This window comes from Pocillopora damicornis, chromosome 13 (assembly GCF_964200805.1).
Source record: "Pocillopora damicornis chromosome 13, jaPocDami1.2, whole genome shotgun sequence".
NCBI classification, from domain to species: domain Eukaryota; kingdom Metazoa; phylum Cnidaria; class Anthozoa; order Scleractinia; family Pocilloporidae; genus Pocillopora; species Pocillopora damicornis.
The window spans coordinates 8,363,248-8,383,863 of NC_142682.1; the positions used below are offsets into that span (position 1 = coordinate 8,363,248).

At 37.3% G+C, this 20,616-nt stretch overlaps 2 protein-coding genes, 1 long non-coding RNA gene and 1 pseudogene across 4 annotated transcripts in view; 1 reads left to right on the plus strand and 3 right to left on the minus strand.

The window, feature by feature from the left end:
• Positions 1 to 439, plus strand: part of LOC149035328 (uncharacterized) — a 2,504-nt pseudogene extending 2,065 nt beyond the window's left edge. The window contains exon 2 of the transcript XR_016182319.1: positions 1 to 439. This exon is cut by the window's left edge and continues 357 nt beyond it. The product of XR_016182319.1 is annotated as an uncharacterized LOC149035328 (transcript).
• A 3,255-nt stretch (positions 440 to 3,694) lies between these two features.
• LOC149035329 (uncharacterized) lies at positions 3,695 to 4,910 on the minus strand. The gene is made up of 2 exons (XR_016182533.1): positions 4,831 to 4,910; positions 3,695 to 4,696 (listed from the first exon to the last, which is right to left on the minus strand). It is a non-coding gene; the product is annotated as an uncharacterized LOC149035329 (long non-coding RNA).
• Positions 4,911 to 6,657: 1,747 nt separating this feature from the next.
• LOC149035330 (uncharacterized) lies at positions 6,658 to 15,460 on the minus strand. Its single transcript, XM_089192502.1, has 10 exons — positions 14,366 to 15,460; positions 12,928 to 13,007; positions 12,357 to 12,436; positions 11,846 to 11,932; positions 11,313 to 11,400; positions 10,683 to 10,767; positions 10,313 to 10,456; positions 10,055 to 10,180; positions 9,744 to 9,861; positions 6,658 to 9,265 (listed from the first exon to the last, which is right to left on the minus strand). The coding sequence occupies exons 1-10, from the start codon at positions 14,426 to 14,428 to the stop codon at positions 9,060 to 9,062; spliced, it is 1,077 nt and encodes a 358-aa protein (XP_089048628.1). The 5' UTR covers positions 14,429 to 15,460; the 3' UTR covers positions 6,658 to 9,059.
• A 774-nt stretch (positions 15,461 to 16,234) lies between these two features.
• Positions 16,235 to 19,836, minus strand: LOC149035331 (male abnormal protein mab-31-like). The gene is made up of 3 exons (XM_089191350.1): positions 18,568 to 19,836; positions 17,687 to 17,975; positions 16,235 to 17,499 (listed from the first exon to the last, which is right to left on the minus strand). The coding sequence occupies exons 1-3, from the start codon at positions 18,729 to 18,731 to the stop codon at positions 17,041 to 17,043; spliced, it is 912 nt and encodes a 303-aa protein (XP_089047476.1). The 5' UTR covers positions 18,732 to 19,836; the 3' UTR covers positions 16,235 to 17,040.
• Positions 19,837 to 20,616: the final 780 nt, after the last annotated feature.

Below are 20,616 nucleotides of genomic sequence, written 5' to 3' on the forward strand. Positions count from 1 at the left end.
GCTCCATGAGTAGATGTGGCGAGATTGGAGAGGAGGAGCAGACGTGTTCCGCAGTCTTAGGGTTTTAATAGCTAAATATCATCCACTGTAACAGAACGTGCCTTTGCGTGAGTGATGGTAAACATTGCGCTAATTTTGTCTTTTTCTCTTTTAAAGTTCTATTTTGTAACCCGTCAGATACTAAATTAGTTTGTAAACTTGCGGAGACGATAATTTTCCTCTCTAACATCATTAATCACAAATCGCTTCTCCAAATTCGGGTGTGACGATTTATTGTACCAACCAATTACCTCGCATCTGTCTACGTTTCAGAGAGCGAGTTTCAGCAATGAATCTCTATATGTCAAAAATGTAATGTTACTTGAAACTTTAAAGAAAAAACATTACACAACGGACCAAGTACAAATGACTAGTAGAATGTGTGGCTCAGCGAAGTCGCTTTGAGTTTCTTGCATTTGGTTTAACAAAAGGGAGAATTCTCAGAAACTTGCAAAGAAAAAAGTTATGGCAGCCTGTTGTGAAGTATGCGATCTTTTTGGACTTTAGTTTCAAGGAAACATATTTGAAAGTGCGACGGCTCTCTTCCATCAAAAAGTGACTTTTTTGAAAATTGCGAAACAATTTTGAGCTACTCATATTGAAAAAAAAAAAATTTTTGAGGACCGAAGATTCAATTTCGCGAAATCTTTTGTTGCCTTAAATGCTCCCTCAGCATGCTTCTAGTCCTCTACTAGAACGCCTCTCAAGCGAGAGCTCCTTTTGACGTGGACGAGTTTAATAGACTCATAAACTCTTTCGTGAAAAGCTTATTGTCTTAGGGTATAGAGGCGAAACGTTTTAAAAGAAAGCTTATTTTAAAGTTACATTCGCAATGAAACAACAACAGCATACTCAAGCACGTCGCCTGAACAACGTTATTTCCGTTGAGTCGACCTCAGCGATATTTAAAAGGAATTTTTACGTGAAATTCGGCAGGTACCGCGACCTTTCCCATACATGGTTGTTTCAGGAGGTTGTTCCTTGAACGTAAATCAACTTAACGTATGTGTTTAATTTTTTCATGTTACATTTCTATTCTATTTTTTAATTTTACATTACTTGTCCGTTGGGTCGATGGCCAAGGTCTCTGACCAGTGTGGCCATTCCCTATGAGGTCACTGCGCCGCAACAACTCAACACAGACTTGTTTAAAGTCCTGCCTGCATTTTTCTTTTCCCTTCCTTTTTTTTTGTTTTTGTTTGTTTGTTTTGTGATACGCGAAGAAATAATTGTAACCTAGTGCAAGTATTAGATCTTTCCCTATCTCTCTTCTGTGTATCATTGGCATGACTAACGATGTCGCTCGTGGTTGAAATCACCATCCAATCACAGCGTTCAAAAGAAAAAGGCGCGAAACGCCCTGTTCACGAATTTGCAGGCGGCAAGTAGGCCAATAAGCTGAGAGATATCAGTGGCGATCTTGTAGAAGAATGAAATGTGAACATAAAATCTGTCACTTAAAATGTTGAAACAAAAAAGTCAGCGTTAGCAATCGTTTCATCTATATTTTTGCTCCATATTGAAACAAATTATTCCCTTCCTTTCCTATGGCGTCCCCTTCGACAAAGTTGCGCGTGATTAAAAGTGGTGACCTTAAATTCAACGTGCACAAGCAAAGGTAATCACGGAATATCACGAAAAAGAAATTGTCGTGATCTTGAACAAAATTCTCACAGTTAGCAATAATAGGGAGAAAAAACAGGCCAACAGGTGTCCGGATCTAGCGAAATGTTGTGAGGACATTCACCAAGGTTTGGCCGACTTTCACACATTGGGTGTCAGTACTCGTGTGGTCTTTAAGTCGCGATCGCTATCTTTTAACTGTCGCATTTTACGAACATTTAACGGTCGCATTTTACGAACTTTTAACCTTCGCATTTAACAAATATTTAACGGGCGTATTTTTACGAACATTTAACACCAACATTTTACGAACATTTAGTCGCATTTTACGAACATTAAGTCGCATTTTACGAGCATTTAAGAGTCGCATTTTACGAACATTTAACGGTCACATTTTACGAACTTTTAACCGTCGCATTTAACAAATATTTAACGGGCGTATTTTTACGAACATTTAACACCAACATTTTACGAACATTTAGTCGCATTTTACGAACATTTAACGTATTTTTACGAACCTTTAATTGTCGCATTTTACAAACATATAGTCTTATTTTACGATCATTTAACGTATTTTTACGAACATTTAAGAGTCGCATATTACGAACATTTAAGAGTCGCATTTTACAAACATTTAAGAGTCGTATTTTACGAGCATTTAAGAGTCGCATTTTACGAACATTTAAGAGTCGCATTTACGAACATTCAAGAGTCGCATTTTACGAACATTTAGCAATCGCATTTTACGAACATTTAGTCGCATTTTATGAACATTTAGCGTATTTTTACGAACATTTGAGTCGCATTTTACGAACAGTTAACGGTCGCATTTTACGAACATTTAGTCGCATTTTACGAGCATTTAACGAGCATTTAACGTATTTTTACAAACATTTAACAGTCGCATTTTACGAGCATTTAACAGTCGCATTTTACGAACATTTAACAGCCGCATTTTACGAACATTTAACAGTCGCATTTTACGAACATTTAACGGGCGCTTTTTTACAAACTTTAAGGTCGTACATTTTAAAAACATTTATTACATAAGGCCATTCATTTGACCTTAATTACGTAAGGGTTGTTTACTGGTACTGTTTTATATAAGCCGTTTTGTCGTAAATTTAAATGGCCCTGTTACATAGCGCCTTCGGCCCAGATACTGATACTGATCCTATTTGTTAAATGCGACGGTTAAAAGTTCGTAAATTGAGACTAAATGTTCGTAAAATGCGACCGTTAAATGTTCGTAAAAAGCGACTGTTAAATGTTCGTAAAATGCGACAGTTAAATGTTCGTAAAAATACGTTAAATTTTCGTAAAATGCGACTAAAATGTTCATAAAATACGACCGTTAAATGTTCGTAAAATGCAGCTGTGAAATGTTCGTAAAATGTGACTGTTAACTGGGTCTTGCGTCTGTTAAATTTTCGTAAAAAGCGATCTTTAAATGACTGTTCGTAAAAAGTGATTTTTAAATGTTCGTAAAAAGCGATTAAAATGCAACTGTTGATTGTTCATAAAAAGCGCCCGTTAAAATTTCGTAAAACGCGACTGTTAAATGTTGTTAATTTGCAACTATTACGTGTTCGTAAAATGTGCCCATTAAGTGTTCGTAAAATCTGCTAGTTGAGTGTTCGTAAAATGCGCCCGTTAAGTGTTTGTGAAATGCGATTGATTAGAATTCGTAAAATGTGATTGTAAAGTTTTCTTAAAATTTGCCAAAAAAGTGCACCCGTTATGTTTTTGTAAAATGCGACCATGAAGTGTTCTAAAAAATGTGACCATTAAGCGTTCGTAAAATGTGACAAATTGGTGCTCTAAAGTGCACGACCGCAGACTGTTCGTAACATGCATGATTTGAGAAGCGTCTGGTTAATGCATGACTACAAAAAGTCCTTCAGATGCACGAGTTTGAATTACTCTTAAAATGCCGAATGTAAAGGGTTCTGGATGTAAGTTGCAGGGACAGAACAACTGAAAGATTTTCATTGGAATTAAGATTGCAACAGTTCATGGGTGGTGATAAACCCCAAAAAGCTCTTTAGTCAAAGCGATAGGGAGCTAAATAACTCTAACCCCTGCTAGGCTCTCGGTTAATGGAAATGAGCAAAAGAACGAAATGGCGGGTTCATACAGCCGCAACTGTCATTCATCGCTCGCCCACCCAGTGAGTTAGAGCCTGAAACAGGCTAAAATAACTCAAACCGATTAATTACTCAAAGACAAAAGTAACATGTTCATCAAAATTTACGAGAACAAAACATAATTGTACAAAAGATTTGGCCCGGTGACTAAACAGCAACATTTTTTTTTTTTTATTTACAATTATAATAAAGCGAACAGCAAAAAGTAGAATTTATGCCGGTTCCCACATCTGCCTTAGCTAACGCCTATTACCGACATGTGGCTTCACTATTTCCATTTTTATGGTGATGGCCTCCACCGATTTTCCTCCGGTCAAGGAAACAACAAAATGTTCGCCCTCTTCGAGATGAATCCTCCAGGGAGCAATCTCCATATAGGCCTCGATTTTCTGTTCAGCAGTAAAGACAGCGAAGACTTGGTTCTTAGGCGCTTTAACCTAATTTTCAAGTTTCACTCTATCTTGTACTGAGCGAAATAATTATTTTTCAGCCATCTGACAAGTTAGGAATACATTTCATTGTAGTGCCTATTCGAGGATGGTTACACGGTTTACACAGGAGATTATTCCGTTTCACTTAGCACTCTGTAAATTTTGGAAGGAAAAATTTATTACATGTTTTCACTTTCGATCTTCATCCAAATCCACATATTTCCCCAATCGTAAAGTTCTAATTCAAAACAGTTATCTTGCTAGCAGTGAAATGGGATCCACCCCTTGGACGAAGTGGACCTGAAGATTCTTCCTGTCCTTTTCCAATAGCAATTTCCACTTTCTATTAAACTTTGGGAAAATTGGTGATCCCAATGAGCCGTGCATGTCCGGCGGAATCCTCCAGGTGAAGATTGCTTTTTCTTCCCCTCTAATTGGTACGACGAGGAGACGATTCTGCGAAGTAAATAATTCAGTGGGGTTACATCCGGAAAAAAATCAAAGCGTCGTAATTGTACTTAATAAAGCTCCATTGTTGCGTCCGGGTTTGACGGTTTGGGTTAGAATTAATAAAAAGCATCTTAACTTACCATGACTGCTTCCCACAAAGTCTTTGACCTTTCCTGCTCCATTAGAACGAGATGGCGGGAAGTGGAGCAGTTGTCATGCGCTGCAATTTCTTCCTGGCGAAGATAAGTGTGACAGCCAGCTACCTGGCACGCGTTCATCACTTTTCCACATGTAGCCATGGGGGCTGGAATCAAATATCTGCGTTTGAAAGGAGAGAATTTCAGTTAGAGTCAGCCAACCCCATACTAATTAATTTCGACCGTACAGAATTTTGTTAAAACCTAAAGAAAGAAACACGTAATTAAAAAAAGCTATTGTAACTAGACCGGCAAACGGACATCTGGCAGACATTCTATAACTGAGGGTTGCTTTCAACCAAAATTCAATGAGAAACGCACTTAGAGAAGATGTGGCAGATTGATCTTCGTGACAAGCGTATCACGTAGAGTTAGTTACAAATTTTGGATCACTCAAGGTTTCTGGTAAACCAGACCAAAAACTCTCGATCTAAAACGACCACGATACCTCGTTTTACCACTCTGCGACAAACGAGGCTCGATTACGCAATCGAGCCTCGATTTTCCAATCGAGCCTCGATTTTCCAATCGAGCCTCCATTTTTCAATCGAGCCTCCATTTTCCAATCGAGCCTCCATTTTTCAATCGAGCCTCCATTTTTCAATCGAGCCTCCATTTTTCAATCGAGCCTCCATTTTTCAATCGAGCCTCGTTTCTTTAATCGAGGCTCGTATCGAGAAAAAAAAGAAAAAAAGAATGGAGGAGAGGTAAGCAGGGAGAAAAAATAGAGACAAAGGAAGGAAGGAATGCACCAGGCAGCAAACGTAATTTACTTATTCGAGAGGGCCCAGGGTCCCGGAAGGGTTGTATCGGTATGGGTAGAATCCACTGAGCAAATGATTGCAGGCGCATTGATTGCTCAGCGATTGAACAAGCTGCATTTGGTGCTTCTGTGATTTCATGCCAAAAGAAACCGCAAACAAGTTGTGAATGGGAGATGAATAGATGGAATGCGAGAAAGCACAGAGGATAATTTTAGTTTCTTGGTTTCCAAAAGTTTTACCCGCCGAAAATGGAGTGTACATCGCAGGTACAAAGCAGTTAAGCTTATATTATTTATTGTATTCAATTGTTTTAGGTACTTGTACTGGGCTTAACATCAGTCAATGCAGAGCAAAGGAAAATGTAGTACGACCCATAGAAGCGGAGAGGATAAGAGTCTTAAATTCAGTCTGATAAACAGTTAAGGAACTAAAGTACTCCTTTAATTACATGGTATGTGTGGTTAATCTTCAGTGAGCTTAACACCCATAAGTCTCAAGGTGAACAGTTTCTTTAAAATTAGAATTTTCCTAAAAAAAACCTAACAGCAACAAGAAAATGTTCAAGAGAGAGAACAAAGTCCTTCACACAGGAAGCGTATATCATTACATACGAGAAACAGTAATAGTTGACACAAGTAAACCAGGCCATACTGCATGTGCAACATTAACTTGTAATTTCAAATGATAACTAGTACTGCATAACACTAACAACGTATACATCAGTTACTGAATTTTTTGGGTTCGGTGCTTATTGGTCATCATCAAAAACATAAACAAGTGTTAACTTGTTGCCATAAGTGTATCTATATATATATATATATATATATATATATATATATTGTAATGAACTTCTAACTTTGCTTTCTGTTCAGTGCATGGCAAGAATTAGCCAAAGGGTCTCTGCTCTATTTAATCACTGCGCTCTCACCCAAGGACCCTTATTCTGCACCTTTCAGTAAAGTAAACATGGGCATAAATTTTTGCTCTCTTTTGGAAGTCTTCAATATTGCATGTGCAACATTAACTTTTATTTCCAAATCATAACAAGTTCCCCATAACACTAATAACATGTACATCAGTGACTTTTTTTTTTGGTTTCTATGCTTCTCGTTCATCATCAAAATATATAAAAGTTTTAAGTTGTTGCCATAAAATGTGTATATTTACTGTATAATATACTTCTAAATGTTATTGTTCAGTGCAAAGCAAGAATTAAGACAAAGGGTCCCTGCTCTATTGAATCACGGAGCTATCACTCAAGGAAGCTAATTCCACCCTTTCAACAAAGTAGGCATGACTGTAAGTAAGGTATTGAGTTTGATGTAAGCTTAAATTTTGATACTCTTGTGAAAGTCTTCCAAATTTTCCTATTTCACTATATGGTCTCTTTTGTGTCCATGTAAAAGAAAGTTATCTTTGAATTATTATTTACTTCAAAAGGTTTTATTTTCTTTGTATATTTTCATAATATGCTCTGGTCATCAATGTATTCAAATTAAAAAAAAATTGTAAACATTAGAATAAGTTTGAATTTGTAAGTATGGCTGTAAAAATTTACTATGGTTATTCTTGAGCAGAATGCTACAGACAAAATGAAACTTCCTTTTTTTGGACCAAAGATAGAGTCACAAATCATATCTGATTGTAAAACTGTTTTGATTGAGAGGTTAAATCTAACACATTGATTGAACAAATAGAACACCCTGGGATAAAACTCTTTGTACAATGAGGACACTTCTTATGTTACACATAACCATACGTGCCATTCAAAAGAAATGTATAACTGTATTCATTACTTGTTTTAGGCTTTATTACACCCATTTTGAAATCATTGGTGGTCCCTGTAATCTGATTGGCTCTAATTGAGGTGATTTATTCATGAATTGCACCATTTTTTGCTTTAAATCGCATGTTTTTCCCAGGCAATGGGGAGGCTACACTAAAAACAAAATGACCAATTAGATTTCAAGGCTTATTTAAAGTAACTGATCAAATTGCAGGAAAATGAAAGACAGAGTATGATGTGGCAAATTTTGCAACTTTTGTTTCCAAAACTCTTACTTTTCCCCCCCAAAAACTGGATGAATTTAATTTCAGACCCGCTCAGTACTGCATCAATAAAATGTTTGAACTGACCAAGTCCTGTATTTGGGCGATTTCAAAATGGATGCAATAGAGTGGTGATTGAACCTCGTCTCGTGCAATTTTGGTCTGAAATCATACTAGTGATTTCAAATTGAACTTGCGCTGCGCACTCATTCGATTTTGAAATCAAGCATATGATTTCAGCCCAAATTGCACTCTGCTCAGTTCAATTACCATTATTTATTACACCCATTTTGAAATCACTGTTAGTCCCTGTTATCTGATTGGCTCTAATTGGTGCGATTTATTCTTGAATTGCACCATTTTTTGCTTTAAATCACATCTTTTTCCCAGCCAGTGAGGAGGCTTCACTAAAAACAAAACAACCAATCAGATTTCAAGGTCTACTGAAAACAACCAATCAAATTGCAGGAAAATGAGAGACAATGAGTATCACGAGGGAAATTTTGCAACTTTTGTTTCCAAAACTCTTATCTTTCCCCCCAAAAATGGATGAATTTTATTTCAAACCAGCTCAGTACTGCATTGAACTGACCAAGTCCTGTACTTGGGCGATTTCAAAATGGATGAAATCATGCGTATGATTTCAGCCCAAATTGCACTCCACTCAGTTCAATTACCATTATTAATATCTGTTAATGCAGAGTAAAGGAAAATGTAATATGATCCATACAAGTAAAGGGGATAAGAGACTTAGATTAAGTGTGATAAACAGTTAAGGAACTAAAGTGCTCCTTTGACTACATGGTATTTGTGGCTAATTTTCAGGAAGCTTAACACTCCTAAGTCTCAATGTGAACAGTTTCCTCAAAGTGAGATTTTTTCCTCAAAAAAATAAAAACAAAACAACAACAACAACAAAACCTCCAAGAGAGAGGACAAAGTCCTTCAAACGAGGAGTGTATATCACAACATACAAGAAATAGTAATAGCTGACACAAGTAAACCAGGCCATACTGCATGTGCAACACTAACCCTATAACTCCCATGAGTGACCAAGACAGAATTTCTCCTTACGATAGTAACAAGATAAGTGATGAGAATAAAGAAAAAGATCAATTGGGGGATAATTAGTAGATCCAATACTAAATTCTCTGAACTAACATTAAAAGAATTGTACAGTTGACATTGAATAGAATAACAAATTTGATCTGGGAGTTAAAGGGTTAACTTTTAATTTCAAATCATAACTATTACTGCATAAAAGTAACAACTTGTACATTAGTTTCTGAAAAATTGAAAATCCAAAGGTAAACAAAAACAAAAGTGCAGCTGACCAGGGTCCCTTTAAAATCCTTTTTTTTAACAACTGTCCTCCTTTTCCTTTTTTCTTTTTGCTGTTGTTCTTCTGTCCTTCTTTTTCCTTTTCCTTTCAAGTTTACTACCGGTATGTTCCTTCTCCTCTTCTTCTCTATGTTCCCTCTTTCTCTCTTCTTCTTCATCTTCTTCCTTCTCCTCCTCTTCAGTGTTCACTTGTCTTTTGGCCACCAGTACTTCCTGTCCTTCCTCTGGAACAAAAATATAATTTTAGAGGTTGTAGTTGACAAATAATTGTCTTTTTCTTGCTGTGGATTTAAATTATATATTATCCTATTTGTAGGATTCCTAGATAGGACAGAAGTGCTTTATACATTGCCAGTTTAAGTAAGGGCCTAAGCAAAAAGGACCTGTAGGAAATGCCCATAATCCATGATCCTCGGGGCAATAACACTCCGTAACGCATGTTTTCTAATAGAGTATGATGATTTTGCGTGACTTGCTGATTAATTGCTTTTGGCGTAATGAATTTTGTGATGAAAGACTGCCATTGCCTCATAACACAAGGAGCTGTAATGATATATTATTATGACATAATCCCATAAAATGCAGTAGAATGCCAGTGGATCAACTACTGTCAGGGCTGGCCATTTTTACCAACATTACAATCAGGATCCTTACTAGTAGGTTGAATACTGAGTATTATACTCTTATCTATATGCTTCTTACCTGCTTGCGCAAGAACAATTCCAGGTACTGGGAGCAATTCCTGAAATGAGATAAAAAGAAAAGGGAAAATGGTAAAAGGTAAATTGGTGGATATGCAAACAATGAGTGATTTTGTGTGCTAAGAACTGCCAGGTTTTAGCAAATCAGTTGTCATATTTTTGCTTAGAGTTAGAAATCATGATTGAAAGGGTATTTTGGAATTTAAATTCAAACATTTACCTTCTTAAAATAACACAAGTATATTTTTGACTTGAATTCCAGGTTTCTAGTACTGTTATAATTTGTTTTATGTAATATCATTGTTTACTTACTCTCTCGTAAATGTGCAAGACCTCTGTTCTCTCCAAAAGGTCTCCATGTCTTACCACTTCCCTACCTCTTTGGATAGTAAAATAAAGTGGTAGACATTCGTTGGAGCCTGCCCAGTCATATACCTCCTATGTCATTAAAACAGGAAAAAAGTTTACATTAAAAAAAAAAATGATCAGGCAATCACTATATGTCTGCATTTTAGAAGAAGTACTTTTTAAAGCACCAAACTGTATCATTATATATATATATATATATACCTGGAAGAAAGCACCCTTATTGAACTGGCGCTTTTCCTTGCCATTTGAGTGGCATAGGACAATTGTCATCTTCTCTCCTTCTAGACTGGGTTGGGTAACCCTGCCTTGTCGGGCCTCCCTTATTTTCTTGCTTGATTTTTTAATCTGACATAATAAATACATGACAACTCAATTAATATTTCGCTGAAAATGTATAAAGGTATTGAAATTTCTGCTGCTTAGTAGTTTATTAGTAATAAGTATTATTTATGCTCTTAGAGTCTTGAAGGAAGTCATCTAACAAAGATCCTTATTTCATTGCTGGACTTTCTTGATATCATTGATATGGGCATTATCTTTGCAATATAATTTTTTGGGAAATGATATTTACCAATTTCTTCTTGTCATTCTCGATTGCCTTTTGCAATGAAATCTCCTGCTCCCTCTTTAACGAGCATTCCTGTTCTAACCTCTCCCTGTTGGAAACAATAAATAGCCTGCTGTTACCATAAATTTGTTGGTAAATTGATAAGCCTCTCTTTCTATGTCAAATACTCATAATTTAGTTTGTGTCACAGCTGATACCCTGGTGTTAGTACTGCCCTCTTTTGATTTTCTTGTAAGTTCATGCTTAATGGCAGGAGGCTGGTAAATATAGAAAGATCATGAATAACATCCTTGCAATTTTGATCGATTTTAACCGCCCTCCTCCTCCCTAATAATTAAATTTTGTGTGAGACGAATCATTCTTTTCAACTTGTGTATCTTGTCAGCATTCACCTTGATTTGGTGCTACAAATGTACATCTGCCTGGATAATCAAAACATATGCATATTATACAGATATACCTGGGTTTTTAGAATAGGAAGTTGTAAACAAGACATTATTTAACATGATTACAGCTTAGTATCTGATGCTATATATGTTTAAGGAAATTTTCAGTACGATCATAAGGTTGCTAATGAGTAACAAGTTGGAAATATTTCTACCTTTATCGTATCAAATATAAAAGACCTCTTACCATTCCCTGGTGAATGCATCCACAGCATCTGCTGCCCTTTTCATAGCATCCACCACATCTTCTTCTCGTGCTAATTGTAGGTTGTCTCCTAGTCATAAGAGTCAAAAGTGAAAGAATTCTGTTTTCAGCCATCTTAAAGTCTAATCAGATAAATATTAACCTGTGATATTTACTCTTAGAAAGCAGCCAAAAATATGTAGTAAAGCAACATACCAAATTTACACCAAGATTATTTTTTGTACTGGGTTAAGCTGTGGTGTGAAGGTAATAATACTAGTGCCTGATAATGGCATGGGAAATTATAACTGTCCAGTAAACAGGTAATGAGAATACTCAGACTTATCAGGTAGAAGTTATTACTGTATCTTGATGCAACATCAAATTCTCATAACTAATTTTCATGGAAATGTGTAGCAGCTGGAGAGGAGACTTAACAATCATATTTTGGGAGTTAAATTAATTTTACAATTATTATACAAAATTCCCTTAGTTAACATATACTGACTTGTAAAACAAATTCTTAAAACACTCACCGCAAAAACGCTCTATGAGTATAGGCCAAGAAGTTGTGGGTGCCATTATTAGCAAATCCGACCCTGTGCTTCCAAATTTTCTTTTCACTGTCCCAACAAACGCACATAAAATGGTAAGAAGAGTTTGAGAACATTGATAATTATGGTCATTATTGCATCTATTATTGGAGTATGAAGGTTGTCATGGGGTACCAAACATAGCATAATGAAACATAACAGAGACAATGAAACAACAGGAAATACTGGTTGGCTCATTTCTGCAGAAAGTGAAACAATTTATTTGAAATACATCCTGCAAGGGAACAGGAGATCAACCCTATCAAGGTCCTTTAATAATGAAGAAACATATCTATGCACACACTCTTCACATTACACAATATCACAATAAAATGGAAATATTCTACTAAAATATTAATGTTTAGCTGGTTAAATTTTAGGGAAGTTTTTAAACTTTGACCTTTTGTTGTCTTTTATCTCCAAAAAAACTAAAGTGTGGACAGTTATTCAATACCTTCTCTCCCAGATTTTGAGTTTTCTTTTGTCATCCAAAAGTATGCATTTCCATTACTTCTGCGTAGAATATTCAGAATCCTGATGATTTGATAAAGGGAGAAACATCTTTGATTAATAATTTAATCACTACATAATGTGAAATACAACATGTGTGCATTGCACAATGGATATGGAAAAATCTTGAATACCTCTGTGATGTTTATTGAATGATCTTTGTGCTTTGAATTTTAACATAATGTATGATTGTAAACATAGAAACCTGTCAGTTGGGGCCACTTTCATTCTTAAAAAATTGTCATATGGGCATACATTGCACTAGGTCGCCATGACCACCACTGATGTCACCCATGTGATTTTAGGCAATATCCACATGAAATTTTAAGCCACTGTTCATGCCATGTGTATCTTAATGAGGAAAAGATATCTGTTGAGTGTGATCTACAGCATATTAACTAGAATATTGATGTACATATTTGTCATGGTGACTCGGTGTAAGAAAAAAGGCTGTTTTAGTAGAGTGCAGCGTGCTTTTAGTAATAAAAATAACCTTAAGAATCATTGATAGTCACCTTATCACATCAGGTATGTTGTCACCTTTGAGGATCACTATGACCATGCTCCTCCTGTCGGACCTGGCCTGGTGACACATCTAGATGCACAAATTTTATAGATTAAAGTAGAATAAAATTTAACATATAGCCTTAACATGTCAAATTTTACATTGACATGTCATTTCTTTTGTATAATGGCACGACACAGTGCATTGTAATAATGCATAGAATAGGATTATATGTCAGATAGAGAAATGAAAGTTGATCATATTAAGCAAAACAGTAACTTAAGTTTATTTTTCCAAAAGGGTCTGTTCCAACATAATGACCAATTTAGATTCACAAAAGTTTACAGGCTAATTTTTTTTTCAAATGTGATTGTCAATACATGTTACTTGTCAGTAAGAGATTGGCTGGGATTTTGGTGAGTGGTAGATTGTCGAGAAGGCAAGGGAGGGTTGGAATTAGGTTGAGCAGGGGGAAGGGAGGGTTGGAAATTGTTTGTGGAGGGCGGGTTGGAATTGGGCTGAGCAGAGGGGAGGAAGGGTTGGGATTGGTTTGTGGAGGGTGGGTTGGAATCAGGCTGAGCAGGGGGAAGGGACGGTTGGGATTGGTTTGTGGAGGGTGGGTTGGAATTGGGCTGAGCAGGAGGAGGGGAGAGTTGGGACTGGCTTGTTGAGGGATGGAGGGAAGCAACATCAAAATTAGGATTTGTTTGAAGAGATGGAGAAGGATGGTTGGGGTTGCTTACTCCTGGTGTTGGTATAGACTGAGGGTTAGTGTTAGATCCTGAGATAAAAAAGTAAACAAATAATTTTTAATTAGTGTTTTGAATTATTAGTGAAATAGTGGAAAAATGAGCTTATTGCAAGTTTTCCTTTGATAAATCTATGACATAAATATTGAAAATTTTGAAAGGCAAAGAACCTTCTTAAACTTATAGTGCAATCCATGGTAATAAAAATAAAGAAGGATTAATATTTAAAAGTCATAATATCAAGATTTAAATTTCTCAGCAGAATAATTGGGTATGTTGTTGCATATGTCTGCCAAAGAATATTTTCTTTTTTTAAGTGTGGTGAAAATGCATTCCCACTTTCAGGAGGCTATTATTTCCAAAATGTACATGTTCCACTTTTTTTGTATAAGTGTGTAATTGAAATTCTAACAGATATTTTTTGGTGCTGTGGCCATATATTTTACTCCACTGCACTTATATCCATGTCAACATGCAAATTTGCTACAAAACAGCCTTTGCAGCACAGTTATCTGGAAGCTTTGGCAAAGATGGCCTTTACTATCTTTACCCATGATAAATGTGTATGCACTCATTGCAATCTTTTTGTGCTGAGTCAAGTCACAATGTCAACAATTTTTTTTTGCTTGTGGCCAAGGACATTTATGAGCTGACTGCAACAACACAAACCCCTAATTGCGTATGAAAGATTACACAAACCTCCATTTCTTGGGCAATGCAAAACCATATATATTCGCCTGGAATTAGCCCTCCCCCTGCCATAAATTCTAAAAAGTTCCTTGGCGTCTGGTATGCCTTTGTATACTTTTTCTATTCTGCTTCCTCGGTTTGCGGACTTGTATAGACGAATTCTATGAAAAGAAAGGGCCAACATTGACACCACATACAGTTTACAGTTGCTACATATGAAATGGGATTTCAATTCACTATGTAGTAAATATAGTATGTAGTAAATATAAATAGAGATGATCATTGATAGGTTTCTAGACTTGTTTGACATCTGTTATTCCAGTCCATATTCCCCTCTGCCCCTTTGCCTCCTCCCCCTTTTCCAATGGTTAGCCCTGCCAATCTGAAAATTCCAGTTAAGGCTCCTGCTTTCCCTAAATATTTTACCAATTGCCAGTTTTCACTGTCAAATCATCATCAAAACAATTAAACAGATGAAGTCAAGAATCAAAGGGATAAAATAAGCTGAATATTCAAACAGTCTCGCAAAGATTCAGGTCTGTGCGATGTTTCGTGCGAGGGAGGGTCACAAATATGGCAGTTGGAAGCTACCAGTCAATTCCACCTTGCTTTAGCAGAAGACGAAAAACCCGATAAAACTGAAATTTGTTAAAAGAAAAGTCTTCAACTGTTCTATGAACAACCTTAACTAAAACCTCATAAGGATTGATAATTCCTTATTTTTTAATGTTGATGACGACACGTGAAATGACGCTCTATGGGGTGGGTCTGGATTTTTTTTCCTGTGAGACGGATTCTTTCCGCCCACCATTACATGTGTTATAAAAGTTGCTGCTTTTGTATATTATGAGCAGATTTCACTCCTTTACAGGCCTTACAGTCGCAGCAGGTCCACTGCGCATACTTAAGTTTCTATGAATGATTCCTAGCAAATAGTTAAAGTATAAGTGGTAAATTACTAAAGGCTGTCTTGAATCCTACGTCGCGTGGCTGGAATTTGCATTGTTTTGCCTTACCTGGTTTTTACATTACTATAAACTTATCCGTTTACATCCAGTATTCAATGCATACAACTTGCATGCGAGATTAAGTGCTCTGGTACTTATCCTACCTATTCAAGTCAACCGCCGCAAGTCCAGCAAAATTTTCCTTGACCAGCTCTTTCATCTTTGCACTCGAATAGTTTCCTTGAATTGCGACGTCTTTAACCCTGCCCTCACGATTCAGCAGTACCCATGGATTTCCACGCGGTGCACATTTTGCCTTCTCTTTCAGCCATACGAATACTTTATTAGTTGACCTCCCTTTCGGCTGCGGTGACCCACAATCGCTAGCAGAGCTGGAATCGCCTGAATCTCCCATGTTCGATAACACTTCGTCAGTTCAGTCAACTTGCACAACAACAGCCTTTAATCGATGAAATCAAAACGAACAGGCCCTCTTTCTTCTGCTGTAGAAGCACGAGTCCGGCACGTGAATATGACAACCGAGATCAATCAACTTCATTGTTGGGGGAGGGGGGCCCCCAGTGGGATATTATACCAAAAGACTATTTCCGCTATCACATCAATATTGTGTATATGGGTTTAAGTCTATTCACATAGCTTTTTATTCCTTACTTTTCGATTGCGCAAACAAAGTAAAAATCGCAGTGGTTTGGAAAAGGAAGACGGTTGGTGGTGGAAATATCGACCAGTCATTGTTGTATTACAATCGGTAATCACACGGAATAAGAGAGCTGATACCAATCAACTTCATTGTTGGAGGGGGGGGCCAGTGGAATATTATACTGAAACGCTATTTCCGCTATCAAATCGCTATTGTATATAGCAAAGGTTATGAGCGAAGAAACCAGTTAGGGGTTCGAGTCTGTTCACATTATTACTTACATTTCGATTGCACAAACGAATTAAAAACCGAAGTGGTTTGGAAAAGACAGTTGGTGCGCAGGCGTCGTAAGCTTACGTCTCGAGGAAAAGCGAAAGATTATTTCACGAAAGCGTCACGCGTTGTGTGACCCGGTGTTACGTTTCGCGAGGAACCGTTGAGAATTTGAATGCGTTATAAGGAATGGGGCACGAAATATGGTTGATTTACAACACTAAGCCGGTATTCCGAAATATAAACATTTTACACGTAAGAATGATAAAACTTACCCACCCCTTGCGTGTCTGCGGTGGTTTTTTGAGATTTCTGCCGTTTTGGGCTTGCTTTGCCATCATTTTTGCTAAAACCGTGGCTCCCAAAATATTTTCTCACCTTGCCCAAAAAAATTTCAATTTTTTTTTTACAACTTCGCCTGTTCCTGATTGTATGTCCGGCGAAGCATTTAAGGTCACTGGTCCCCGTATAGCCGCTAACTATGGCTTAGAAATACAGGCGTCTAGTTTTAACCAGTAAAACTCCTTTAAGAAGTCACGACAGTTAAAAGAAACGCATCGGAGATTAGAGAAGCTTTATAACTACTGTTCGCAGAGTGCTGCTCACTGGTTCAGTTTAAAAAAAAAATTTAAAAATCGTTTTTGTAGGGTCGCGACAGGCATAAAAAAAAATGAGAAAATTAAAAATTAAGAAACACACTCACGATTCAGGGGCTAGCCTGCTATCACAACAATCTCCAAAGAGTTTTGAGATTGGTGATTATTATTTATTTATTTCGTGGCCTCACAATTCAATTTACAAACTTAAATTACGTAGTCCCTATATTGCGAGGCTAAGACAGGCAAAAAATTACCAATGATATTGTCTAGACCTCGCCATTGCCTCCACATCCTATCAACGAGATACGTCTGAACGTCATCACGTGAAATGCCACGTCGTGCTTTAATAGGAGCCTTCAAATTTGCCCACGCCGATTCTGCTTCCTGGGTGTGTACCCCTGTCGCTGGATCAACAAAATTGTCAGCGTGGACAACGACTCGATGCCGGGCTACGTGATTGGGAAGATGCTGCTCAAGGTTTTCATTGGCGCCCCAGTCGTCCGTGATAACCTTACTCCCAGGAAGAAGACACTTCTCGAGAATCGGTAAAAGAGTGTTGCGATCCCTTCTGGCAACCACTTCATAAAATCCCCTAGCAGGTCTCGTAGCTGTTGAGATGACTCCGAATACCCACACGTCTGGAGCACGTCTTCCTCTGTTGTACTACAGAATATGGCAATAATTAGCACTGCTAAAGTCTGGGTGCTTAATATCAGGCGGCTTCAAATTCACAGCATTTTTCTTTTTTTTATTGAAATGAGCTTGTTTGTTGTTGTCGTAGCTATCATTGTTATTGTTACTATTGCTATTATTATTAATACTATTATTATTATCATTGTGTAATACTAACCTTCGCCTTATGATTGAATTTGCTTTCATCGCACTTCACCAATGCTGGGCCGCCAAAGGGGATGAACGGGTTGTCGGTGATGTCCTGGGAACACACACCCTCCAAACGTCTGAATATAGTGCATACCAGATTTCTGTTCATGGTCATCATTCTCGATGTTCGTGTTCGTGATTCATCGATGGACCAAAAATAGAATGTCATCATCATTTCCCCCAGAGGAATTTTGGGGAATTCAGCGAAAAAGCTATTGGCCCTTAAACTTCGCTTTTTCTTGCATGTCCTGCATCTCCTTAAGTTAAAAAAAGAATAGATAACCGAAGTGTAAATTATAAATTACTTTTATAATTTAAAACCTTCGTTTTGCCTTTTCTTATGAGCCTGTACTGAAACAGTATTTTTTTTTTCTGAAACGATTCAGAAGCGGACTTAAGCGCGCACGAAAGCCTTTAGAGGACGCAGAAAGGGAAATATTTGCGTAAGTTAATTTTTTCAAAGTTCACACGAACTCGCGTGTCTCGCGCCTCCTCCAAAGCGAGGGATGTTATCAACTTTTAGTGAAAATTTAACTCCTAGGCAGTCCAACCCCATTTGTAATTCTTGTGATATTTTTTATGCTACTCCATCAGTTTAAGTTTTGCCCCAGTAATGCAGAATTTGAAGTAATCTTCGACCATTTGTACTAAATCAACTCTCAAAAACATACATAAGGTAAAATTAAGCGTTTTTCTGAACTCCGAGCAGTGGAATAAGGCGAACTTTGAAGGTAACACTTATCGGCCTTCCTTTATAGCGTAACTAAAGCTCCATATATGACCTTCCAAAAGAGAAATCGTGAATAAAATATATGGTACACATATAATATACTTATTGCAGCAACTAACCATTGATAACCGTCGATGTGGCCATCGGTTCTCCCAACCATAACCATGTCCTCGTGACAAGCGCCGTAGTGAAGAGGATTCGCTAGAAGCGAACGATTCTGCAGCCACCGTATCATTCTTGATACAGGGTACTGCCTTAGAGTAGTAAAATAACTCAAGTCCATAGCACTATATGAAGTTTCCGACAAGAAAACAAACGTAATGTATTCTGATCCGAAAAGAGAGCAATGACCAAGAATATGAGCTCAGTGAACCGCCCTTCAGGTTATTACGAATTAGACCCGAAATTTCCCTGGACTATTGTTTCTGGAAAATGTGCGACCAAATTAGTGTTGTATCGGAAGTTGCGGTTTTCTTTCATTTCAGCCGTGAGAATCTTTAATTACTTTTTTGTGGCGATTATCGGATATCCTGGAGTGTTTAGCGAACACCTCATGCTACCGAGAGTTACCAAACCTATGCTGAATTACTTATGCACATTGAATTTGCAGATAGCTAATTTCCATTTTTTTTTCCCGGTGCAAAGTTCGCCATGTATCATTCTTTCTTTCCCTCTCTCTTTCTCTTTTCTTGAATGTGATGGTGAATTTAAGAGTAAGCGAGTGAATGAATGATGGACATTGTTTCGTGACTAGCCTCTAGAAGGTTTTGATCAGTCTATAGGCATTTCTTAATTTGTGCTGCAACCGCAAATTTGCTTCCTGACGTTTCTTTAAGGCGTGCTATACGTGAATTTTAGTGAAAAGTTAAGAAGTTTTGAAGAAGGGGCTGATAAGAAAAAAAAATGGTTTAAACGCCACCAGAAAGATGACTCCACTGAAAGTGCAGCTCAGGTTTGACTACCAGCAGTCCCTCCTTTTAGGCGAAGTCTGTAGCGCGAGTCCAAAAAAAAATTATGAAAAAAAATTGCTGTTAGCGCGCCACTGAAACCCTCGGAGTGACACCGATGCGTCGCAGTTCTATAAGAGAGGCGGTCAAAAATGTGGCTAGTTACTCCAAGAGTTCCCCGCAGCGCTACCATCAATTTTTTTTTCATTGATTTTCTTTTTTGACTTACGCGACGGACTTCGCCGAAAAGGAGGGACTGCTCGTAGTCTAACCCCAGGTAAGTAGGGACTGTTTTCCAAATTCCAATTTTTAAAAACTATATCAAATCATCAGCATTTCTTATTTACCTCAATTTTACTTATCCTTTGAGAAAAAATATCTCTATCTATATCTAAAAATACCCAAAAATCCTCAGAACATAGATTAGTGAAATGAGCGGACATTTTTGTTTGAAACGAGCTAAATATTTGCGCTAAGCTCATGTTAAGCGGCGTTACATTAAAGTGACCTTCGAGTGTAACCCTTTACCAACCAGCGCGACATTCCAGTTTTACCTACACGAAACGATTGTAACAAAAGGCGGCAAAATTAGTGGTGCGTTGGCCACCCTGTAAGTTGAATTGAACACATGACGAAAGAAACAGCATCTTCGTAAATAAGTTAGTGAAAAGAAACTTTACTGAAGAAAATTTACAATGTATTCTATGTAGATAGCTATAATTAGTTTTATAATTAAATCTTGCTCTTTTTCAATCGGGCCCAAGTCTTCCTTTGCCCCAATGATTTCATCCTCCATAAGGGTTTCACATTCGGTATCAAAGACTCTCATTACTCCGTCCTCGTTTAACAAAACAAATCTGATAGAAAAGGGTAGGTTAATTAGTGTTTAGAATTTGATAGAATGATGCTGTTTTAAATATCGCAAATAAACAGTCGATAAATGTTAAAAGTTATAAATGAAGGTTTGGATTAACGATTTAAATTAAAAGATGTCTATACTGCCATTGCTAAGTTCTGCATTCGTGAATGACAAGTTGATTTACCATACGACCATTTCACTTAATAACAGTCAGGGTGGGAGTGCCTTTTGACTTTCATACCTTGTTTGAACTGTGATTGGCGAAGAGCCAAACACTGCATTTAGAAACAGCCTATTTTGGCCAGAGGTCCTCTTCCACAGGCACGAAATGTGTGACTTTCAAACCCAAACAGTGGACTTGA